Genomic DNA, 26472 nt, shown 5'->3' on the forward strand with positions numbered 1-26472 from the left:
AGCTCACCCGAGGTAGGGCAGGCAGGATCCGCACTCTCGGGGGATCCCGGTTCCTCCGGACGCTCAGCAGCCTCGTCCCCGGAGCCGTCGGCGCGCGCCTCCACCGGCACTACGGTAAAGTTCGTGGGCATGGCTCCGCTAGACTTGGCTGTCCCCTGCAGCCACACGCCGCTGCTCCGGAGCTGCCGCCGGACTCGGGCGTAGGGGCGGGGTCCGCCAGGCACGCCCCGGCCACCACGTGATCTCACCTGCCCGCCCCCACGGCCCAGGAAAAGTTTGCCCGGGGCGGGGCCGGGCGGCTTCCCAAGTGACCCCGCCCCCTCAAGGCTCCGCCCTCCTGCATCTCCGCCCCTGTAGGCCCACAGTCCTTGGGTTACCCCTCCGGAACACTGTACCCCTCAAAAAATTCCGCTCCCACAAACCCAGTCCCTAGAGGCCACCGCCGAATGAACTTTACGCAGAAGCAGACCTCCCGTAGCACCGAGAGGCTCCAGTTCCGCCCGCAGAACTGCGTCGTCCCCTCCCCCCACCCCCCACCACATCCCTGTTCACAACACAGGCTCCCTGCCCTTAGTTTCAGTTCTCCCATTCTCTCTCCAAACTCCCGTGGGGCTCTTCTCCCACCGCTCCACAGATCATGGTCCCTTTCTCTCAGCCTGTCTGCAGCTCAGCATCCCTACAACGCTGGTAACGTGGGTGGAGCCCTCACAGGGTCAGGCTGCTAACCTAGTCCCGGGAATGGTCCATGGCTAGCCATGGGCGCTGTCCTTTGGGGCTTTGTGCACCCTGAGGTTAATTCCACCCAAGAGGTCACTGGCCTCTGGGACGGGCTTAGCCTGCCAAGCCCCAACCTCTTTGTACCTGCTGGCAGGAGTGTCCCACGACCCAACCTGGGGAAGCCTTGCATCTCAACCTGGGAGAATGGTGCTTCCTTCCTTGAGTTTGGTTCCAAGGGAATATGGTAACTTCCCAGGGTAATAACAGGAAGCTTTGAGCAAAGGGTTCCAGAATACAAACACGGAGGAAGTCACAGTTCTTCCTTTCAGGACCTTGTTCTCAATGAAAGTCTTGTGAAAAACTGTCAGCAATCAAATACTCATGAGGGAAGAATTGAACTAAAATGTTAGGGGCAAACTTGGGGTATAGTTCAGTAGGATAGGGTTCCTTACCATTTCAGAGACCCTGGTTATCATTCCCAACACACCTCACAAAAGCCATAGCCCCCAGGTGCAACAAATCACCCAAAACAGTTTTAGATGATCAAAAAGAAACACTCGTTGCTACTCACAACACGTGGCCCAGTTCAACCAGGCACAAGGTTTGGAAGGCAGCTGCCAAGCCAGTGACCAGACTGGGACACAGGAGCTACAGGACTTTGCATATACTACCAATGAGAATAAAGCATTTCTAAACCAATTCAGAAAAGCCATTTCTGTGAAAACCCAACTGTGCCCAGCATTGCTGCTTTCTACCCTCGACCTGGAAGGCTCTTCTGGTCAGGAGCTTGAAGGAAACATGGCCCACTCTACAGTTAACTCCAGCTCCTATAGAGGGTGGGATGCAGCTTGCTGGGTCCACACTGCCACCCCACCTCCCTCCAGGAGCTATCCATAGCAGAGAGGGGCTAGCACCTGTTTCCCTAGATCAGCTGGACCTAAACAGTGATCTCCTCAGAACATCCTTGGCCCGGGGGTGGGGGGTGGGGTGGGAGGGTGGAGTGGTGGTGTGTTGTTGAAAGATGGGGAGGCATTGCTGGGAGGGGGACAAAAGTATCCACTCAGTTTAAAAACAATCCCTTGAGGGAAAGCTCTCAACCACCCCAAGAAGGTATCAGGGAGTTCAGCACTGAAAATTAAGTGATACCCTCTCTGAACAGTGATATTATTAGGCTCATCCCCAAAGTGAGCACAAAAGGGTCACCTGGAAGGATTCTTCTGGAGTGAGCAGATCCAGATACAAGGACCCCTCATAGAAGTGGGTCAGGACAGAACTCTGCCAGCTCCAGAAGCCCTCCTGGGGACCCTCTCAACCTTAGCTCCCCACAAGTGACCCTCTCCAGACAGGCAACCAAACCACTTGATACTTAGGCCCCCATCACCCTGCCCTCCCCCTACAACTGTTTTTTTTTTTTTTTTTTTTTTTTTTTTTTTTTTTTAAAAGAGAGGGTCTCATAGCCCAGGTTGATCTCAATTTTCAATATATAGCCAAAGATTACTTTGGATTTCTGATCATCTTGCCTCTACCTCTCAAGTACTGGGATTACACACACGTGCAGACATGCCCAGCTATAGTTCATTTTTCAAACGTGTCTGTCTCTCAGCCCCATTTCCTGTGGCTGACTGGTCACACATCAAGGTCTATTACTGTACCCACAAGCTGAAGAACTCAGACAACACTGAGCACTGCACCCAGCGAAACTGAGGAGTACCGAGGCACCCACTCGCGTATGCTGGGAGGTCCAGGGGCGAGGGGGCAGCCGCTGAGCTTGTCTGACTCACAGAAGGAAGAGCCCACAGAATGGGACAGAGCAGCCTATGGGGGTGTTTTCATTCCCACTAAGTAGAGATAGAATATTTCCATCAACCCAGGGTGGAAAGTCTCAGAACCAATGCAGCACCAAGTATTTTAACTTGAAAGTAAGTGGTTCACATTGAACCAGTGGGCCAGCTACCAGACCTTCCGGGAGCTGTAAGGCGTGTTCTGCTTAGGAAACATAGCTGTGCTTTATAACTGCTTCGGACAGGACACAAAGGTCTGATGGGTACTCAACCTAGGAAAATACATTTTTTTCTTGACATGAGACCATATGTGCAGAGGTTAAAGGCTGGGAAACTCTGGGAACATGTTATTCAATGAGCACTACATTGTAAGATTTCTACAGCCACAACGAGATGTGTATCACACGCTTCATTGTGCCCCACCCGTGTGTGTGCGTCTCTGTGTGTGTGTGTGTGTGTGTGTGTATGCACACGCACTGTCGTGCTGTAGGTGTCACTGGTTTGGAACTTTGACACATGGCATAATTTTAACCGGCCACTGAGCTCCCAGGGAGCCACCTGTCTCCACCCACCATCTCCCAGGAGCATTGGGATTACAAGTATGAAGAAGTACCCAGATTTCTGTGTGGGTTCTGGGGTTCAGTAAAATACTTGCAACCAGACCATCTCCCCAGTCCCTCTGAAGTGCTTTTAAAGCACAAAACCAAGAAATAAGATGCAAAATCGGAGAGGCTCCTTATGGAGTTTGCTAGCCATTTGGGCAAGAAACTGCTCTTGCCTGCACTGCTTGATGAACTGGGCATGCAGGACCCACAGAAAAATGACTGCTAAACTTGCCCAAAGGTGAGATGATCCTTCGAGGTTCCTGCTTCATGAAAGAGTCTGCAAGACATTCTGCAGGACACAGAAAAATGTGAGTGACGAACTGCCAGTATAGGCGGAAATGTCTTTGAAATTTCCTGCTTCAAGAAAAAGTCTGCTGGGGCTGGAGAGATGGCTCAGAGGTTAAGAGCACTGGCTGCTCTTCCAGAGGTCCTGAGTTCAATTCCCAGCAACCACATGGTGGCTCACAACCATCTGTACTGACATCTGGCGCCCTCCTCTGGTATGTGGGCATACATCAAGGCAGAATGTTGTATATATAATAAATAAATCTTTTAATTAAAAAAAAAAGAAAAAAAGAAAGAAAAAGTCTGCTGGATACTATGGGACTTTGGGCTGAAGATGATGCCCCAACGGTACAGAAGAACTTTGGGTGACTCTCCAGGCAGCAAGATGTCTCTGTCATTTCTAGAGTTTTGGAAGTTGTTTACAATGTATTCCCTGTTTACTTAGGCAATATTATATCCTTCTGGGGTCTTTGATGGAGTTAAAAAAATTGTATAGTTTTTCTTAGTTATAATAAGAGATAAAATAGATATAAATAATGTAACTATAATTCTTGTTTTATAACTGTTTTGTTATATGTAATTTTACTGTTAAAGTTAAAATCTTCCTTTTTATTTAAACAGAAAAGGGGAGGTGATGTGGGAGTCTCCTCTGTATGCTGTGAATATCATTGATTAATAAAGGAACTGCTTTGAGCCTATAGCATAGCTATAGGGGAACAGAGCTAGGTGGGGAAAACTAAATGGAATGCTGGGAGAAAGGAGGAGTTAGAGAGAAGCCATGTAGCCCAGTCGGAAACAAATGTTGGGAACTTTACCCAGTAAGCCACAGCCATGTGGCGGTGCACAGATTACTAGAAATGGGTTAAATTAAAATGTAAGAGTTAGCAATAAGAAGCTAGAGCGAATGGGCCAGGCAGTGTTTTAAATAATATAGTCTCGGTGTGATTACTTCAGTTCTGGGCGGCCAGGACAAACAAGCGGCTCTCCTCACAACATCCTGCCACTTTCTTTCCCAGCCTAACCCTCAGAGATGAGCCTGCCCTCCACACAGGGAAGAGGGAGGCCACACTGAAGCTCTGATAGCCAGGTATTGCTAAGGTCAGTGGTATAGTGCAGGCGGAGCTGTTGCTGCTTCCAACCCCCAGTGATATGGTATCACCCACCCTGTGACTACTTGTCTTATAAAAGACCCAGGTGCACATAACCATAGGCAGAAAGCATCTGTTTTTTGGTTTTTTTTTTTTTTTTTTTTTTTTTGGTTTTTCGAGACAGGGTTTCTCTGTGGCTTTGGAGCCTGTCCTGGAACTAGCTCTTGTAGACCAGGCTGGTCTCAAACTCACAGAGATCCGCCTGCCTCTGCCTCCCGAGTGCTGGGATTAAAGGCGTGCGCCACCACCGCCCGGCGGCAGAAAGCATCTTCCTGTATCCACTAGGCTCTGGCATCTGAGGGTCAGCCCAAGCTGAACCCTTCCTTAGGAGGCTGCCTTCGAGTTAGACCAAGGCCATATCCTACGTCTTATAGGGCTTCCCCAAGGCACGTTATTCCTGCAATGGTCAGGAATGGACCACCTAGCACTGTTCTGTGAGAACTAAGCTAGGGACAGAAGCATCCAGTCTTGGACTCTGGTAAGATCCATCTGCTGTCAAGTCAACCAGCTCCCGGATGCTATTCTTTCTTCATACAAAACCATTCCACTTAGACCAAAGACATACACAGGGTGTCTCCCAAAAGACTGTTCAGTGTCATTGTCTGGTCATAGTCTCAGATTGCACATCACTGTTATCAGCTCAGGTTCTTTCTGCTCAGCTGTAGGGATTGGCAAATCTAGTTCACTGCTCAGATGCCTCCAAGCTATGGGAGCCTGGCTGGGCAGGAGACCCCATATGTGGACCCCAGAAACTGACAAGGAAACCTAGCTTGCAATGTTTGTCATCAGCAGCTGCCAAGTGGTACAGATGTGCCATTGGAATCCCTTTGTGACCTTCAATTGTGCCCTTCACCCAGGGTCAACTGGAAAAATACCCTCCATGAAAATCTGCACTTTCCTGTTTCCCCACAGCACGGGTATAGAAGGTAGCCCATCACATGACAGTCACTGTACACATGTGGATACTATATAGGTAGCTATGAAACAATAGGAAAAAGGCCAAGACTGAGCAGCGCTCCACAGAGGACAGCATGCCTGGGCAGTCCCTGAAGGCGCATGCAAGAGACGGCACCAAGTGATAACTCTACCCTGCTGTAGCAAACCCAGTTCCCAGGCTCTCAGAGGCGTGTGTAGCCACTTTGGTACACTGTATATCAGGGGCCAGGAAAGCCAGTGCTCCAGAAATGCCACCTCAACAGACACCAGAAGATTGAGGGCATGTTTACAGTGGCAATGTTGAACAGAGTTCAGCCCGAGTATCCACACAGTCCTGAAAGTTGGAGCCAGTGCCACACATATTACAGGTGCCCCACAACCTTGCTGAGGGTCAAAGCAGGTGCTTACATTTTTGTCCACCTGTGGTTTGGAGTGGACTGAATACAGGAGACTTCCCGTGCAGGAGATGGTCATATTTTGACTCCATCTGCTGGGAACAGGGACTGAGTGCGCAGAATTCAGTTCAGACTGCAGAAATGGGTCTCGCTATGCTTGCACTGCCCTCTAAGTAAGAGAGAGGAAGTTGATCTAGCCTTGGAAAGTACAGAACTTTTCTCCTTTATGTTGTAACAGATTCCAGAACCTCCTAACCCGGCTCCCCGCACCATGCCCAAGTGACTGCCTGCTACATTGCAAGTTCCACACTTACTGGGCGAGGAGAGACCTGGGTTATTTCTGACACATCCAAGACAGCAAATGTTTGTTAAATCACAAAGCTGATATAGTATAAAAAAACTCATCTGGTCCCCAGGCCATGAAAAAGGTGTCTGCCTCCAAGGCCTGGATTTCTACAAGCAGAATTCCCAGACAGTGATCTGTCCCACCCAATGGATCTGGCTCCATGGTGGCCAGCCTGCACCATGGCCAGAAAGAGCCACAAACCTATCTCCCCAGTAGCTCACAACCTCTACAGCCACAGAATAGGGAAGAAGCCTAAACTCAAGGCCAGTGCTTGCCCTCTCGGCAGGACAGCAGTCTTTTACTTTACCCCAGGTACACCTGAGTCTGATTCCCGTGTGTGTGTGTGTGTGTGTGTGTGTGTGTACAGCCTCATTTGTCTATGAGTGTGTATATGGAAGCCAGAGACTGACTTCAGGTGTCTACCTTATTTTTTGAGACAAGATCTCTCACTGACTCTAATGTTTGTTGTTTGAGCTAAACTGGCTGCCCCAGAGATCCCACTATCTCCAGGAAACCCCCAGTTCTGGGTTTACGGGTGCATGTGCCCCATGCCCAGCTTTTACACAAGTGTGTAAAAGTGTATGAACTCGGGTCCTCATGTAAGAGAAGCAAGCACTTTATACACTGAGTCAACTTCTCAGCCTGTGGTGCTATTTTTTGTTGTCAACTTGACTACAGGGGGAGTTAACTAAAAGCCAAGCAGCTGGGCACACCTGTGAGGAACTTTTTCCTAATTAAATCATCTGAAGTGAGAAGACCCACTTTTAATCTGTATCTTTCGAGGTGGGAAGAGATGCCATGGGCCATACATTCTGCTGACAGCCAATATAAAGGGCACAGAAGGAAGCTTGTTCTTTTTTCCCTGCTTGCTTTTGCTGACAAGCCTGTTTGTTCACTGGTATTAGTGATTCTTCAGGATTCTGGTGTATACTGAGGACCATCTAAGACAGCCAGCCTCATGGACTGAACAACTACTGAATTCTTGGACCTTGCATTGGTAGACAGCCATTGTTGGACTGGCTGGACCAAAGCCTGTAAGTCCTCTAATAAATCCCATATATATGATATATATATTTTGTAAGTTCTGTTCCTTTAGAGAACCCTAATACACAGCCTAACCCCTTTTGGTGCATAGTCCCAAATAACCCTGGAAGAGAGGACAAACATCTGTAGGCACAGTAATATAATGCCTATTTTGTGAGTCTCAGGGTGGCCAAGTCACTTGCTCAAGGTCACACACCCAGCAGAAGGATGGATAAGCAGAGGCAGATAAGAAAACAAGTTCTAGAAGCCTGGAGTGAATGGAAGGGCCAGGAAGTCTCTGCCCATTGGTGCCCTGTCCAGGCCCCATGGGACACATGCCCGGGCTGCCTTCAGGAACTCAGGAGGTTCTGCTGGGGAAAAGCAGTTAGGTGCACATCCCAGCCCAGAATAGATGCTCACACTGGCATCCTGTGACTTGGGACTTGTGAGTGACCTAGAAGATACGTGTGGCTCCTGTGTCACAGGATGAGTCCAGTGCCAACCTCCTCGGCCCAGCAGTCCACTCCTAAGTCACAGCTCCCAGATGGCATCTAGAGTTCACGGCAGGACAGGTGTGGCTCTGTCTCAGGCTGCAAAGAGAGGGCCACACCTCCTCCCTCCATGGTCCTCTTCTCCCCTCTACCCCTGCATGCTCTAGACTTGGTATGTCTGATGTGCAAGTTGTATCATCAACTCATTCTCCTTCCAGTTGACTGAAGATCAAGACATGCTGACCCTCTGACCAAGCCAGGAACAATCCCCTTGTGAATTGTTCAAGGTCAAAGAGACATTGGAGGTGAGTCTTACAAATCCACTCAGTGTCAGAATCCTGGCTGACATCAGAGTTGGTAATTCCTCCTTGTGGAGTAGCTGTGGCCATCGGATGTCACACGTCACATGAAAACCGCTGGCCACACAGGTCACTGTCCCTCTAGCTGTTGCTGGCACCTTGTTGAACACATCTGCTTCGAGCTGGCAAGGTGGCTCAGTGGGTAAAGGAGGCACTTTCCACTCAAGCCTGATTACCTGAGTTTGATACTCAAGACCCAAATAAAGGGAGGAAAGAATAAAGTCTACAAAGCTGCCCTCTGACCACCACATGCATGTCATATCTATCCCTGCTCCACACCAGTCTCATATACTAATGAATAAAAAAGAAAAAAATTAATCTAGTTATTTGACTGCTTTTTCCTGGTTTGGGGGAGGGGCTTAGTTTTCCGACTATGGGTATATTAACAGGGTCTTGACGCATAGTCCTCATTGACCTGGCTATGTAGACCAGGCTAGCCTCTGAACTTTCTTCAACCTCCTGCTTCTGACTCCCAAGTGCAGGGATCACAGGCATGCATCCCTACACACAGCTTTGCTTTTTCCTTTTTAAAAGAATGTATTCTGTTTAATTGAGAAAAAGAATGTAAACAGCATAAATATTAACTCCATAGCTATAGGACACAGCTCTGTGGCCTGAAATGCTTCCCATGGCTGTACAGCATCACCATGGCCCATCTCCCGCACTTTCTCCTCTTCCCAAATTGCAATCTGTCCCCAAGAAGCCCCGCCCCTGACCCCTGCCATTCTTCCGGTCTATGAGTATGGTGGCTCTAGAGACACTACGTGGGTGCAGTCACACATTTGTCCTTTTGTGACTGGCTTGGATCCCTGAGCACAATGTCCTCGAGGCTCGTCCGTCCATGGTGCAGCTTGTGTCAGATGTCCTTCCTTTTCAGATCAGTAACACTCCACCATGTGATGGACTCTGCTGTGCTCACCCTCCTGGGCTCTGGAGTTCTTTCTGCCTCTTAGCTATCGTGAATCATGTTTTCTTGTTAAACGAGTTCCCCCTAGTAAACAGAACAGTTCCCGGCTATATATCTAAGTAGAACAAAAGTGGTTAAAGGTTTCCACTGCTTTTGTAGAGAACCACATATTCACATACAATCTATCTGGGAAAAACAAGACGTGGCATGGCGGGGTCTGTTCGGTAGGGCTAGGGGATGACCTCCTGCTCTGCCTAAACCAAGCATAGTGTGTAACCCGTGCCTCATTGTCCAGACAAAAATACTTCATAACCCTTTAAATTAACCAGATGTCACTGCCCAGAGATAAGCAGGCCACCTTCCACCGTGATCTCTGTCCTATTATTAACCTAGCACTGATAAGTGACTGTGACAAAGGTCATTCTTTGGTTGGAGGCATGTGGAGAGATGGCCAGTTTTACAGACTCTTGGGGTGTGTTGATGCTACACAAAAAGACACCTTAGCAAGCATGGCAGAAACTACTGCAGGGCCCTCAGCCCACTGGAGGGGCCATCGATGCTAACCCTAGGCCCTTTCACCCTGGAGCTCAGGCATCTTGCAGGGAAGCTCTGCTGGGAAATACTGCCAGCCCCTCAAAACCCAGAGGACCCCAGAAGAAGGACTTCCAGATAAGTGAGTAAAACTGCCCAGCCAGGTTTTGCACACTGAGGGGCAGCCACTCAGCAAGGTCACAGGAGCGGAAGACTGAGGCACTGTGGGTGGTCCCTCCCCCAGACTGGGAAATATTCAGCCTCTGAGCATTTCTCTGTGTGCCAGGGGGACCTGCATGCACGTTGCTAAGGGAAGCAAACACTTGCCAAACTGACTAACTGCTCTTCGTCTCATGTTTTAAAGTTCAAATTTTGCTTTAAAGACTAAAATCTACCTCTTTGCCCCAGTTCCCTTCTTCTATTTCGTTAAAAGAAGAGAAAGGGGGAAATATGTTTGCCTAGCAGTTGCTGACTTAGATAACTGTCTTGGCTTAATCACCTTATTCAAACTTTAAATATTTGGCTTATGTCCCATGACAGAGTCAGACAAACACACTGTCTGCCATGAGGAGTGAACTTCTTTGTGCAAATAATGCAAGTCATTAATTTCTGCTTCCTCGGGGCATGAGTTAAAAATACATTTTGAAAATGAGCTTTGATTGCTATTGAAGTACATGAACATCACATGGCCCTCACAAATCTAAACTCACTCTACCAGGTCAGCCTCCCACAAGGTACAGCTAGAAGCTAGATCCTTTCTATGAGACAAACTGCACAATCCAAAGATGTGCACTAGCAGGACAGGGATGAATCCAGAGACCAAAAAAAAAAAAAAACAATAAAATCTCTCTAGAGGCAGGGCTAAGGCTGAGGTGTGCAGAGCACTTACCCAGAGCATGAGGCTCTGAGTTCAAAACAAACAGCCCTAATAGAAGAGGAAAGGAGGGGAGGGGAGGCAGGGGAGGGGGAAGGGAAGACGGGGGGAGGGGCGCAGAGAGATCAGTCACCAAGTAGAGGTTAGTGAAAATCCCGATGGAGGCCCCACCCCTATGCCCCTTGACTCCTCCCTGAGGAGGGTCAAGGTAGCCCGCCAAAACTTGACCCCTCCCCAGCAAAGGTAAAGCACCACCACCCCCCAACCGTGGTCGCCTTGGTGGTTTTCCAGTTCCCCTCGGGACCATGAACCACCCGAGAGCGCAGGAGTTCAATTTAACCTGGATATCTTTTAATTTGGTCTGATTTGGTTTGATTGGGATTATTTTGCGTCGGCAGTGAGCTCCTGTTAGAAAATATTCCCACCAGTTAGTTGGTTAACAGGTAATGCAGCGCTACTGTGCTAAAGCTGTGAATGATTTATCATATGGGTGGTGGTGCATGTTTGAGGAGCTAGATATGCTCACCCTGATTTAAAACTCTCTCTCTACACACACACACACGTGCGTGCGCGCACTGTCAAACTTTAACTTTGTGTTTTTAGATATCAGTTAAGTGAACTTAATTTTTAAAAGAACAAAAGCAAACACATTTTTAACCTCATCTCTGGCCATGGCAGAATTCTTATTTTTGGTAGCCAAAGGAAGGGTGGACTGAGGAGACTGGGATGTCCTTTACCTAAATTACCACTCAGCAAATGTCTCCTTGAAGATGAAGGCAGAATTAAGACAATTTCAAACCCATAAAACCAAAGGATGCATTCAGGCAGACGGCCTGATCCTGAGAAAGTTCAGAATACAGACCAGAGATACGGGGGCCATGAAGGTAAATCTAATCCACTGCCTAGACAGTGCAGCAAGTGCTGTGTGGAACAGAGTCCAAAACAGACATGCCTGAGGGGTAGGGCTGTAATTAATAAGGGCACAGAGGTCTAGGTGCAAATGGCCTTAATTACGAGCCCTCTGACCAAGTCACCGGCAGCTGCTTCAAGAAAACCAAGGGCCACATTCTAAGAATGGGATTCCTGCTCATAAAACTTGCTCTTCCGCAAAAGGAATATAGTTCGGCTATAGAACAAGTCCCTGGCGGCGTATGCCTAGGTTCGATCCCTAGTATTAAAACAAACAAATCAATACTGTTTGCTCAATCCCAAAGGAGGTAAAAGAAAATGTACTCCTGACATTCACTGAAGGGGCTGCAGACCTAAGAGAACAGTGAGTGGATAATTTGCTGTGAGAAGTTAGAGATCTTAAAACACCAGGTTTGAGGGCTGGAGAGATGGCTCAGAGGTTAAGAGAGTCCTGAGTTCAATTCCCAGCAACCACATGATGGCTCACAACCATCTGTAATGAGGTCTGGTGCCCTCTTCTGGCCTGCAGGCATACACACAGACAGAATATTGTATACATAATAAAATAAATATTTTTTTTTAAAAAAAAAAACACCAGGTTTGATAACTGACGAAAAAAAGAAAACCCTGCACAGAGCAAAAATCAGAAACCCATGATCAAGAGAAGATGAAATACGCTGGCATAAGAGCGTCTCTCTCTCCACCCGGACACCCCACACTGTGCTTCTTACTCCACTGAGCTACCCTTCCACTGTGACTTCTCACCTCCGGTAGCATGGGAAGAAAAGAGAATGTGAACTCTGTTCACAAAGGAATGAGCAGAAAGTCGGCCCCAGAATGACCACAAGAAAATAGTTAAAGCCTTGAGGATTTAAGCAACACATTCCAAAAACCTGATGCCTTAAAGGAGTCACTGCTGAAATCTAACACCATCTTGTCCCCAGGATGGGAGTCAGGGAGTTCCCTCCTTGTGGATCTAGGGATGATTATAAAGACAATGGGGGGATTAAATTGGGTTTCTGTGAAGCCACGTGGAAATCCATCCCCAGGTGGCTTGCTTCTTCACACACCAGTTCTGACTTCACTATGCTATCCAACCACAGTGGATCTAGCCTGGGAATCACAGGGTACACGACCTGACCCCAGAAGAACAGATCTTGATGGGAAACTGCTTCTTTGCAAAGGTTTAGTTCTCAGCTGAGGTGATGCTGTGGGTGGGTTGTCAATAATTCCATGCCTGGCGTCCTCCCAGGGAAAAGTCCGGAGTATTCTCAGACTGCGTTGATACTGACAGACCCTTCATTTTCCTTGATTAAATCTGGTTTCCCCTTCCAGCTTATATTTCTCGAATATTGACTTTCGAGTGGTGAGAAATTAGAGATGAATCCAGTAACAACACTTACCATCCTGGCGGAAATGAAGATATTTGAGACACTTGTGCCCCTCCCTGTGGCTATCAAACTATTGAAACTATGGGCCTCCAAGAAATTGGAATTTTCTCAGGAATCTCATGCTGGAAGAAGGAAGAGGCTGAAAGAAGCCTAGTGCTACCCAGAGGGATAGTGTACCTCCAGGAAAAAGAAGTCTGTCAGTTCTGATCACCTTGTAGGACAGGCTGGAGCTGAGACAATAAGGATGGATGGAATGACAGTAGAACCAGGACTGCTTAGTCATGCGTCCATCTTGACTTCTAAACCTAAACTTCACATCCAGGAGACTGGGTCAGGGGAATCACTGCATCTCTTAGTTCCTCTTCCAAATGTAGCCATACTGAATACACCTTTTCCTGATTCTCACCATTACTTGTTTAATTGACTTGTTGAGGACTGAGCCTGGAGGGACACAGGCGCGGACTCTCACCGTGCCAGTCACAACACTATGACACTCACTATATCCAGATAATTTTTAAAAGAACTTTAGTTCTGCCTGGAAGTGGTGGTGCACGCCTTTAATCCCAGCACTCGGGAGGCAGAGGCAGGCAGATCTTTCTGAGTTTGAGGCCAGCCTGGTCTACAGAACGAGTTCCAGCACAGGCTCCAAAGCTACAGGGAAAGCCTGTCTCGAAAAACAAAACAGAAAGAACTAATTTTTAAAAAATTTAAGAACTGTATCCATCATCAAGAAACTGACAGGCGGGGCTGGAGAGATGGCTCAGTGGTTAAGAGCACTGACTGCTCTTCCCGAGGACCCAGGTTCAATTCCCAGCACCCACATGGCAGCTCACAACTGTCTGAAAATCCAGTTCCAGGGGATCTGACACCTTCACAGCAATGCACATAAATAAAGTTAAATAAATCATAAAAAAAAAATTTAAAAAAAAAAAAAAGAAAAAGAAACTGACAGGCTAAGAGAACTCCAGAGAGGTGCAGCACATTTGTGTTACCTGTGAAGTGTGCCCACTGTATGTGCCGTATGTGCAAACACACATGTGCTGCTTCTGATGCCCATCCGCTCCTGAAGCACCTGTCGGGGATGGCTGGCAGTGGACATCTTCCATAACTAGAGTCCTTGGGGAAGCAGGCTGAGCTGTGGCCCTGAGGAGTCCAGGTCTTGCTGAAGACAGGTTCTACAGCTAACAACTATACCCTTAGACTTGACCCTTATTTAAATGTCATATAATGAAGCCTCATAAAATGTCTCTGGAAAGGGACACAGACACCCTGACTAAGATCTACCTGGAGCAGCCTCGGTTTCCCCCACAGCAGCAGAATCCGCCTTGCCGCCTCCCCTCAGGCTTGTCCTAGACTAGGCACAACTGCACACCTGCTTCCACAGGCCCACAACGAGCCTCAGAGTCACCCTGGCTGCCTTCCCACCCTGGCAGTGCTCCGTGGCTTCATCTGCCACACCCTCTCCTTCTCTGTGCATGGCTGAGTCCCCATTACCTGCTCTGTCTCCGCTTTACTCTCCCCACAGCCCACACGCCCTGGCCACTCTGGCAGGTCTTGGGTGGGATCCCGAGGTGCCAAACCTGATGACCACACAGAGCACCTCTCAGGGAAGGCAGCCGCACCCTTGCAAGTCATGGCAACACCAGGCACCCAGAGCTGCAGTTATGCCTTCCTGCAAAGAGTCTCTCATAGTCACAGCTGCCATTGATGCTGGCTCCTTATCCATCCTTGTAGGCTGGCCTGAGAGCAGAGAGTGCTACCTCACTCACATTCTGAGTGAAGCCTAGGATGCACTGGTGACAGATGCGGCTCCCCTTCTTTCTGAGGCAGAGTCTTATGGGGCTTCACAGACGCATGACACAGGGCACCACGAGAGAAATCTTGACCTGAGACTCAAGGTGACCAGAGATACATTCCCTGATATAAGGGCACCTTTTTGCCCTTTTCATCCTCCCCCTGGGATCCCTAGGGGATGAGAAAGCATGGGCCGGTTGCCTAGCTGGCATCAGCCAAATTCTCCCCAGCATATGATTGGCGGCTGTCGTCAGGGCTTCAGTCACACAAATAAACCCAAGAAATCTCAAGAGCCACCCACCCACTGTTTCAGGAAGGAGGCCGCGGCTCCACTCCGCTGGGTGTAATTTCTGGACATGATTAAACAGGAAGGAAATAAAAAGACTCTGGCTGAGATTACATTCAGGAGCCCAGCTCTCTCCGGGCTCTACATTACCACTGCTGGAAACTAGTGATTAACCACACCTGCTGTCATTGTCACACCTGGCCGCGGAGCTGTGTGGTGTGGGGTCAGTGCCAGCAAGGCAGCAGAGGCCCTTTCTGCACTTTCCCCTAAGCAGGAAAGTGTAAGCTCCTACACAGGCCTTTCTCAACGTAGGTCGCACGACTCTGGGTGTGGTGTTGCACTTGGGGGGTGGAAATAAGAGGATCAGAAGTTCAGGGCCAGCCTCAGCCACTAAGGAGTTAAAAGCCTTGCCACACACAAATCCTAAAACTGCTTTTGTTTGGTGAACCTGAGAGTCTGCCTCTGAGTGACTTTCCCGCTCTTCCACTGAGATGGCAACCCAGAACCCTCCCGTATCTCCCAGAAACCGTGGCGCACATGCTTGTGCCTGTGACTCATGGAACCCTACCTGGAAGATTCCCCTTCCCTCTTCCTGCCTCGGCACCTGGGCAACAGCTTCTGAGCTGTTAGGACAGTTGCTGGACAGAGGAGCAGGTCGACTCCCTGGAGCCTGACACAGGAGGAAAGAACCGCTGCTTTATTTCCTTTTCTACTTGGTTAGAACTGGAGAAAGATGGAGGAGGGGGCTCTGGCTTTCCCATGTGCAAGGAGACCCTGCAAGAGCTCCAGGGAAAACCAGGACAGCTAGAGACTCCGGGAGGAACTCCTTTTTAGGATTTGCAAGGCAAATGGAAGGAGGAGGCCCCCTGAGACTTAGGCCACTCCAAGCTTCAGACACATTTCCATGGCCCATCGCTGTCCTTGCCAAAGTCGACCCTCCTGAAACACCCGTCGCCCCCACCCAGTGACCCCCTTCCTCAGCGCTCCCCCCCGACCCCCCGCATCGCAGTGGCTAGGGAGGAGTTCCACTGAAGAAGGTGGCTGTTTCTCAAGGACTAGGGGCTGCAGAACTGTGCTGATCAAAGGGGAACCCAGCTGTGCCCCCTCTCGTTTATTGGCCTGATCCCAATCGCACCCGCAGCTCTGTGCTCCTGCTGCAGTAGCTACCTGATGTCACCAGCAGAAAATCAGGGTGCTCCTGAAGCAGCCGTCCAGCAAAACATTTACCCGAGCTGGGTTTAAAGCCACAAGACACAAACACACGTGGGGACCTGCTGGCCAAGGGACCCCTTTCCAGCCAAGTGAACTCCACGCTCACAACCAGGAGTTGCCCCCCAGGGGCTTCACTGGCTCTAGCACCACAGCAGCCCCTGCTCAGATAAGAAAGGGGAATATCCAAGCTACCCGACCAGCCGGTTATAGTGAAGCTGCACAAGGAAGTAAACATCCTCATAAACACCCTCTGCCTTTGTATTAGTCAAGGTTTCTCTCCCTCCCTCTCCCTCTCTTTCCCTCCCTTCCTCCCATCCTCTCTCTCTCTCTCTTTCTCTCTCTCTCTCTCTCTCTCTCTCTCACACACACACACACACACTCGTTTATTTATGGATTAATCAGAGTAGCTTACAGGCAGTGCGCCAGCTAGTCCAACAATGGCTGTCTACCAACAGAAAATCCTAGAATCCAGTAGCTGTTCAGTCCACAAAACTGGATATCTCAGATTGTCTTCAATACACGCTAGACATAGTCCAAAGAGACAGGCTCCAATTCCAGTGAAGGAATGAACTTTCAAGAGTGAGGGTAATCAGGCAAAGAGTACTTCCTTCTTCCATGTCCTTATATAGGCTGCCACCAGGTGTGGCCCAGATTTAAGGTGGATTTACCCACCTCAAAATATCTGGATTTCGGGTAGGTCTTCCTGCGTCAAATGATTTAATTAAGAAAAATCCCCCACAGGTGCACCCAGCTGCTTTGGTGTTAGTGAATTTCAGATGCAGTCAAACTGACAACCAAAAATAACCACCACAGTAAACACAGTGCTTGGCCATCTGCCTTAGCCTCTTTAGGCTGCAAGAGACCCTAGACTGTGTAACTCATGAAGGGCAGACATTTCTTCTGGAAGGTCAGGACAAAGTGCTGATGGCCTGCCTCCTGGCTCACAGAGGCCATTGTCAAAGCACGTCACCCATCCTGGGGAAGGTCCAACAGCTTGGCTCTCCTAGATTGTTGGGACCATTTAGAGTCCTGGCCTCCAGCTGCTCTTCCCTGCTAGAGATCTTTACTTTCCTTCTGATTTGAGTTACTGAAAGCTGTGTCAAAGTTGTTTACCAGCTCTGCTTCACGAGCACGTGTTGCCTTGGCCTTGAGGATCAGAGGATAAGGATTTCACCTGTTGGCCCACCTGACTTGGGTATGTAAGCCTCCATGGTGCTATTGAATAAAGGGGCTTCTTACCAGTGACTAGAGGTCATGTCTCTGTCTGTGTTTGTGTTTTTCAACCTCCAGCCCCTTGCCCAAAGCTCGTGAACTGTATGGTAGCGCATAGAGTGCAGACAGGCGTTGTGCACAGCACTAGCTGATCTCCAGGGTCCCACCTCTCAAGACTGCTGTTTTAGAGGTTAGGGATGAGGTTAGCATGTGAATGGGGGCTGTCACAGGTCCTCTCTGTTAGGACAAGGCTAGGACTACTGTCCCTATCACATTGGCATCTCTGCCGGGCACCCCACAGCTGTCTGCTCTGGCTTACTGGTCCAATTCCAAGCGTTTTTGAGCTCTGTACTCCTGTTTCGTGATGGTTACCTGATGTCACTGTCAGGAAATCAGGGTGCTTCTGAAGCAGCCATCCAGCAAAACATTTACCTAAAATGGTTTAAAGCCATAACTGAGCCTCCAAATTAAGCTCTCACCAAACACAAGCAAAGTGCAGGATGTCACTGATTACTACAGAATGCAGGCAGGGGCATGAAGGGAACATGCCACTCACCCAGAGTTCCACTGAGGGCTATCTTCACTTTATTCAGGAAATCTGGATTTGCAAATGTTGGTGACATCATCCCCGAGGTAAGGTCTAAGAGGGGGCTGATTAGGACTGCCTAATTAAAGGTGTCCTGTGAGGCAGAATCAAGAGGCTTTGGTGGTCCAATAGAAATAATGACCCACCTAGGTATCTACCTCTTCTCCCCTCTGAGCAAATGACATGACCATTGGAGGACCCCTTTGGCTGCCCTGCTCTGATCATTGAATTTCTGGCTTAGGTCAGAAGAAATTAGGAATTAAGCCACGAGTTATCCTCTCCGTCCACATTGCTGTCCACTAGTGCTAGGTTACTATGCTTAGCCCTCCTGGGAACGCCTCATACAGGGCCTTCATGAAGGCCCAAAGAATGAGAGCGCTACCCCAGTGGGCCAGGGCTTAAACGCTTAGTGGCTATCACTATGGAGCCAAGATGCACTTTCTGGTCTGAGCTAGGCATGCGCAGCAGTCATATAATGGGATAGCACAGATGCTACAGTGACAGACACACTGATGGGGTGACATGATGCCCTATGAGACAAGGACAGCAGGTATGCACAACAGGAGCACACTAGAAACTTATCTGACAGGTACCTCTCCTCAACACGGGCACCTTGCTGCAGGACAGGCAGCTCTCTGGGTAGTCGTCCCTGGCAACTGTCTACAAGACTGCCATGCCTCCCTTATCCTTTACTATCCCCAATCCCTTGCAGCACACTGACTTTCTTTAGATTCAGATCCCAGGACCTCTAATGACCTCAGTAAGCCCCCTCCCATTCCACATTCAGTTCTTGAAGGGATCAGTCTAGAAAAAGACAGAGGCAGATCTGTCCCCAGGAAGTCCAAGCCCAGTGTGCATTCCTAAGCAGGAAAATTAGACACACTTTAACAACTGCCCAGAAGCAGTAGTCTCCCCACCCGCTGTCTCCCCAGAACTCTTTCCCTCCCTGCAAAAGCCCTTTGTGGCTCTGAGTTGCCCAAGACTGAGCTCCTGCCTTCTCAGGTCTACTGTCCTTCCTTAAATCTGATTCTTTCCTTCCAATGTTCAGCATCCCTGGGACTTGGCATTTGAGCAGCTGGCAGCCTGGAACTTTACCCTGATAACACCAGGTCTTCTAATGAGCACACCTGCTGGATGGCGTCATACAGGTGACCCTCTCTTAGCTCTGACCACTAGAGCTTGCAGGCTGGCTCAGGGGTCATCAAGCATGAGGAGAACTTGAGCCCTATACCCCAGGCTACCCCCACCTCTGGGGATTGCATCCTTTGGCCTTTGTCTGGCAGGGCTTCCCCAGGAGGGATGCTGGCTAGTGACGCAGTGGCCACACCATGCCTGAATGGAAAGGCAGTTCCCAAGCAGCACAGAACACTCTCAGTCAATGCCATGTGGCTCAGTATGTCCTCAAAAGGCATAGCTGACAGAGACCAAGACTAGGAAGAAATAGCCTTCATCAACTGTGTGTGGGAAGTGTAAGAATCATTTCCTCTGAGAATGGAACCACACTGCAGTAACAGTGCCACGCAAGTCCCCTCAACTGGCTGACCAACGGTCCTCAGGAACAAGCGTACCTAAGGAAAGGATCACAATGAACTTAGTTGTCAGAAGTCGACTCAGTTGTTTTTGCTGTAAGTGGCCACATGAGTCTTGTTTGACCCACTGGGTGGCTATCCTCCACTTCAACACCCCAACCCTGCAACCTTCCATGGATACATTGTCACTGTAAGTAACGCCTGTTGGGGAGCCTACTTGTCCAGGATACATTGTCACTGTAAGTAACCCCTGTTGGGGAGCCTACTTGTCCAGGATACATTGTCACTGTAAGTAACCCCTGTAGGGGAGCCTACTTGTCCAGGAAGACCACTGTGGTCACAGATACTAGAATATGCCAGAGTGTTCAACATATGTCTGCCTGTGTCCTGCCTGCATCCCTGCATCTAGAGCATCCTCAAACCATACAGCACATGGGTGGCATGCAACTGAGACTATACCCTTTGAGCTCTGCTCATGCCCAGAATACTCTGCACATGTTGACCAGGGATCCACATTATCTCTGCATCTGTTAAGGGTTTCCCACGGGAGCCATTGTATCCTCAGGGGCCCCTTGTGAAAAGCTATGTTTAGTGGCAGCTGGCTGGGTATCAGCATCTCACAGTCCAGGCTACATTCACAAGGAGTGGGAGCAGCAGAGGTGTGCTGGGCTGGATAGGTACAAAGATCATGTCCTGGGCACACCTGCCTATAAGCCAGTGTGGTAGAGGACTGTTCCTGGGAAGACATAGTCTCTCTTGTGCCCAAAGCTGGAAGAGATCCAAGCCCACAGGACCTGTAATTCCTGCCCACACTAGTGTAGCTAGCTTACGCCACGTAAGGGAGGACATCGAGTCTCCAGGGTTCCAGGTTAGTTGTGACTGTCTGCACACCAGGAGCACCTGAGTCCTGATCCCCCAAAACCCTAGGCCTCATGGACACAGGTGAACAGCAAGAGGTGTTTTAACTTCAAGCTGCTGGTCCTTGCTGTTCACTTTACACTGCTTTCTTCTGAGTCCCCTTAGGGATCATTGTTCTGTAAACACGGAGATGAAGGCCCAGCAGTATACTAGGGGCGTTGGTTTGCCCAGGAACATAGGCTGTCCCAGCACTGGGCTATCTAGTCCGGAGGGACAAGAAAGCTGTAGTTGCTAAGCAACGAGATGGAGGCATCAGAGGAGTGTAGGGCCCCAGGGAGGGCGCAGGTGGCCAGCAGAGGGGTTGCAGCAGAGCCTGGCAGAGGTGGCTTCAGGGGACTCCCTGGTAAGCAATGACAAACACCTGGTCTGGCAGGGACTGTTACGGTGCTGGCCAAGTAGGCCTACCATGATCTCCTAGTGGACCACAGTGGGAAGATAGACAAGGAGCTAAATGGGGGACACAAGGTAGAGAGCCATGTGTCTGCAGGACATTTTCCGAGAGGCCCAGAAGGGCTGGTGTCCCTGAGGCCTCTTTCTTTGGTTTGCTGAGGACCCTAAAACTCTATATCTTCCTTATTCCCTCTGGGAGCCCCTGGGATCTCTCTTCCCATAAGGTCATAGTTCTATCAGACCAAGGCCTCCTTTAGCTCTGATTTCCTCCTTAAAGGATCTGTTTTGGACATTTGCTTGGAAGCAAAGGCTTTAATCATGGCAGGATGTATCACTTAAGAATTTACATCAATTTTCTGAGGTTCCCCCACGCCCAACATCACAGTCTTGTTTCCCCACTCAGGGCTCTTTCTTGGATCCTGAGTTCCAGGTGGTGCTGTAGCCCCAGACACCTCTGCACACACCTTTGGATGCCTGCTATAGACTTTCCTCAGCAAACTCAGCACTACAGTAGGGTCTCAGCACTAGAAAAATCCCAGTTCAGAATGACCCAAGCGGGCCTATGCCCAGTTCCTGGCCTGTACACAGTCTGTACACCTTCCTTAGCTGAACCCACCCCACTTCTCCCCCAGGCAAGGAGGAGCTATACACTGGCTTGTGCAGGCTCGTCTCACAGTTCTCAAGCTGAGGCACAGACCCAGTAAAGAATTTAAATGTAGAGTTTCTAGGAAGGCATCTAGAAACCCCCAGCATCCACTAAGAGTGGAGAATGCCTGAGTCTACCTCAGCCCACCACTGGGGCCCTGACACACAGAAGTGTTGGCTTCCCATAGACAAAATTCTGAGTAGCCAACCCTTCCTTACCCATTACTCTTGATCAGCACAAGCTCTGAGTGGTAAGAGAGGCACCCTCTGTCCTCACAGTGCTGGAGACAACACACCGGGCACTAGCTTTGCAAGGGGTCTGTCTGTCAGATGGAGCAGACACAGCAACGCTGTACAGTGTAGAGTGTACATGTATCATCTGGTCCTTGCTTGCAGATTCACAGGCCTCTAGGTGGGGCTCCCAAGAATCACAGAGGAGACAGCCATGTATGCAGAACAATCAAGGAGAGAACAGTCAGCACCTAGATGTCCTGTTCACACTCCCTTTTGCTAATTTCACCGCATCACAGTGGCAGACCAACTTGCTCAATCACTTACCACCAATGATGACGTAATAGGGCGCGCAGAGGTGTGACTGATTAGGAATACCTGTCACCTCCCAGTATGAAGCTGGAGCCTAAGGCAGAGGCTCACCATTTTACAGCAGCAGGTCCCATCCCAGGCGGTCCACGCTGTGGCCTTTGTGCTGGCCACAGGGTCCATTTGGGAGTCTGCTGGGGACGTGGAGTTTGCCCCTTCACTTTGGAAAGCTGCTTGGCTTCACCTGTACCAGAGACTTCTGTGCAGAAAACTCTGAGTCATGGCAGTTTCGAGTGATGTGAGAAACTGAGGCTCAGCCTCACTGTAAGTCATGAGGAAGAGTGGCTACCCCACCAGTATCCGCTGCCTTGTCTCTATTGTTTATAACAGACAGGGTCTGATTCTATGGCCTAGGCCATCCCGAAACTCACTAAGCAGTCCAAGCTGACTTCAAACTCTGGAAAATCCCTCTGCCTCACCACCTGAGTGCTGAGACTACAGGCATGGGATGGTTTAATGATTTGCCTTTAAAATCAGGAGGAAAGCGCAAAGCAAATAAAAGGATTTCTGAGCTGAAAATAACTTCCGATGCACTATGTAGGGCTTCCATTATAGCAAAGATAGTTTGCTACCTGTACACACGAGAGTGTGCGTGCACGTGTGTGTGTGTACATGGACGATAGCTACAGATAATAGAATGTAATTTGCAATAGGAAGATCCCTAGACGAAAATAACGGTTCAAAGAATGTCTTGCTGTGAGTAATTTAGATGATAAAGGACTCCTCTGAGAACAACTACCTTGGTGTAAATTGATTTAATCAGACTGATACCCCTCCAATCTCCCTGAGAGTGCTCTCGCCTCCAGGAAGGGAGAACAGGGAGGATGTGGTTTTGCCAGACCTCGATTTCCTGTTTGCATCTTCTTTCCTGGTGTGTGTGTGTGTGTGTGTGTGTGTGTGTGTGTGTGTGTGTGTTTAAGGCTGGAAAGATGGCTCAGTGGTTAAGAGCACTTACAGCTTTTCCAAAGGACCTGAGTTTAATTCCCAGTATCTACATCAGGCAGTTCACAAGTATCTGTAACTCCAGCTCCGGGGGCTCTGAATCCTCTTCTGACTTCCAAAAGCATTGGTATATATGTGGTGCGTGCACGCGCGCGCGCACGCGCGCGCGCGCGCGCACACACACACACACACATTACACTTTACTATTTCATCATTCTAAGGGAGGTTCAGCAGCATTCGGCATACTGCCCCTCTTGTACACCCTGTGTATATACAGCCTTACCTGGTAAAATCCAGATCTCATCTTACAGAGTGGAAACTCTATCCCCATAAAGAACAGCCCCACCACCTCCGGACCACCTTCTGTCTCTGTCAACGTGACAATCCAGCAGCTTCGTATAAGCAGAACTATCCAGACATATCCTCTGCTGTCACTGGGCACACTGCCTTCCCGTCTCCTGTGTCCTTTTCTGGGTGATGTTCCGTTGTCAACGGGCGAGATTCTAACGCACTCAGCCACAGTCTAATTGCCTTTTATTTAGAACCACCAACACTGGCTGGTGAGTTTTGTAAGAGGGAACAGGACACAGACCCACAGGAAGCACCCGACTGGTTAGCCCAGGTTACTGCTTTTTAAAGGGCTAAAGCAGCAGAGACTTCTCTGTCAGCCTGAGTGTCACACTAGTGATTTGGGACCTGCCTACTTCCTGAAAGAGTCCATCTGATGATACGGAATTTGTGTTGGCCTAGAGCAGAGGCTCTACCTAGACAACATCTCCCATGACTTCATGGCACACCACTAGTACCTCCAACAGGCACTGGGCTGCTGCACCTTTACGGCTGAGAACAAAACCACTCCGGATGTGGGTATGCAAAGATCTCAGCACATGTAGGAATGCAACGGTTGTTTGATTGTTAACGTAACTGAACTAAAATTTTTATTATATTATATTTATTTATGGTGTAGGTGTGTGTGAAAGCGTGGGAGAGCATGTGCCATGACACTTGTATGGTCAGAAGACAATGGGTGGGAGTCAGTTCCCTCTTGTGGCCATACGGGTCCCAGGAATTGAACTCCTGCTGTCGTGTCTGGTGGCAGGCGCCTTTCCCTCTAAGCCACCTTGATAAGCTCCACATCTAAACCCTTGAGAAACTCTATGCTGTCTTCCCCAGGGCCTGCATCTGATAATTGACATTTCTGTCAGCTAAGCACAGGGCTCTGATTTCTCCACATGCTTGATATGATTTGATATTTTCAACTTTTAAAAAAGTAGCCATCAGGAATGTAAACTGGTTTTTCATTGTTGGTTGGACTCTTTATTTTATTTTATTTTATTTTGGTTTGGGGCTGTATTTTGGTATTGGGATAGAAGCCAGAGGGCAGGCGTTCTAATCCTGAGCTATGTCCTCAGCCTTAGCTATGGTTCCAACCTGCATTTCTCTGCTCATCAGTCAGTTGAACATCTTTTCAGGAGCCTTTTTTCTATCTGTTAAGTCCTCTTATCTACCTCAAAGTACTAAGGATAGAACCCAGGGCATTTTCTAGGCAAGTGCCTTGTCTCTGAGCACATCCCCAGCCCCTTCATCCATTTTTTTAAAAACTGGTTTATTTGAGTGTTTTAGTTACCACACAGAGTTACAGAAGGACCTTCTATTCTGGGTATTAACCCATTACCAGGTAGATGGTTTCCCAGTGTCCCACCCATTCACATTTAACAGATTCCCCTGGCCCCACAGCTTTAGAAACTGTGTTCTCCTCTTATACATGGATACAGTAAGTGGCCTGTCTCTCTCTCTCTCTCTCTCTCTCTCTCTCTCTCTCTCTCTCTCTCTCTCTCTCTCTCTCTCTCTCTCCTCTCTCTCTCTCTCTCATGCGTGCGCGCACACACACAGACACACATAGCTGGATCCCTTCAGGTCGCTATCTGCATGTGAACAGCATCAATTTCACTCAGTGGCTTCCTCTGCAACCAGGACCGCTTTGACCCATGCTGGGTTACCTTAGACACAGATATACTCATGTGTATCTCTTTATTTCTCTGACAGGTTGGGGAAGGCCTTATGTCCTCTTAAACAGAAATGCTCCTGTGAGTTTGTTTCTTTAGTAGGTTGGAGAGGGTAGGTGTCACCCAGACATGCATGTTTTCACGTGTTTGTTTCTCCCACGGGAGCAGGAGACACCAGAGCTGTTGTCTTCTCGAATGCCCTGGGGTCAAAGTCCCCTGCTTTGCTGGGGGGGGGGGGAATGCACAAGAAACCCAGTCCCAGGACTGACCCCAGCCTGAGGCCTCCAACTTGGGCTCTTCCTGACCTAGTTCTGATTATCTTTTGGATGTTGTTGCTTTATTTAAAGAAAATTTCTTCCCATAAAGAGATGTGGTGTCTCAAACCCTAGCCTACTCCAGTAGGAAAAAAGAAGCCAAGTTAAATATTATGTAGCAAAGAAGAGAACAGGACGTACACGGAGCGTTTTCTTGCTAAGCCAAGTTAACCATCACCAAAGCGAGACCTCTTTCACGGCGAAGTGACAGAACTTGAGCTGGCACGGCTCACCGAGAGCTAGCGGCATCTTACCGATTACCAGGAGGGCCACACCCTATGAAATATTTAAGCAAAAAGCAAACAGTCTGCCCAGCGGGCAGCAGGTTTTCAGGCACCGGAGTCTGGCCATCACCTGGGATTAGCTCTCCAGCCTCAGCAGCCAGGGAGAGGCAGCTTACAGTATTTCTATTCTAGAAATCCAGGTACGGCCTGGGGTACAATTTTCCCAAGCAGAACCTAGGGCTGCAGTGAGAGACATTGCCCAGTGTGTGAAAACAGTATGTAGCTGGCATGCCTAACTCAGAAGTGTTCTCATGGAAACTGCCTCAGAGGCCACAGAAAATACGCTAAGCAACAAACCGCAGCGCTGAGTCCACAGAGACACGTGTGGTGAACACAGAGACACAGGAACACACAGTAGCATGGAGACAGGCACGCCACGGCAACATCAACTCACATCGAGACACTGAAAACAACAGACAGCACAGAGACAAGACAGCCCTGATGTACAAAGAGACATACACGCAGACGACACACACACACACACACACACATGCAGACTGCACAGAGACAGCATGGAAACACACAGGTAATACAGAAACACGCACACTGACATACAAAGAGTCAACATGCAGACATATATACCATAGGACACCATAAGACACATACACAGAGAGTCTTATGTGGTAAGACATGGAGGTACAGAGAGACCCAAAGACAACACAAAGACACACAGCATGGAGATACTGCAGGGAACAAGAAGACACACAGGGACTCATAGACTCCCAGCCACACATATGCAGATATATGTACACATCAGGATACTTCAGCCTGGGCTCCCTGGGCATCTCACTGGAGAGGCCATTGTCATGGAAAGTGGGATGCTCTCTTGGATCTGAGTCTTGAGGGCAGGCATAACTGCAGGTAGCTTCACTAGATCTCTGTGGCCAAGTCCTACACCACCACCCCTTGAAGTATAATTATCGAAATTTGGCAGACATGTGATCCTACCAGCCATAACAGTGACGGGAAGCATAATGCCAACCTCCAATCAGGGACTCAACACTGGTCTTTGTCCTGGACAGGAGTGAAACCGCAGGAGTCTGCAGCTCAAAAGAC

The 26472-nt window shown here is 49.1% G+C and overlaps 1 protein-coding gene across 2 annotated transcripts in view; it reads right to left on the bottom strand.

The window, feature by feature from the left end:
• Positions 1 to 26472, bottom strand: part of Slc12a7 (solute carrier family 12 member 7) — an 83254-nt gene that overhangs the window by 53292 nt on the left and 3490 nt on the right. Inside the window, exon 1 of one of the 2 annotated variants that reach the window (XM_038321265.2) lies at positions 8 to 202. The exons of the other annotated variant lie outside the window; for it this stretch is intronic. Within the exon in view, the coding sequence (XP_038177193.1) occupies positions 8 to 131 (124 nt within the window). The 5' untranslated portion in view covers positions 132 to 202. Of the gene's footprint in view, positions 1 to 7; positions 203 to 26472 lie in introns of those variants that run through there. 2 annotated transcript variants of the gene reach the window in all.

The sequence above is a fragment of the Arvicola amphibius genome, chromosome 3, assembly GCF_903992535.2.
Source record: "Arvicola amphibius chromosome 3, mArvAmp1.2, whole genome shotgun sequence".
Lineage (NCBI taxonomy): Eukaryota > Metazoa > Chordata > Mammalia > Rodentia > Cricetidae > Arvicola > Arvicola amphibius.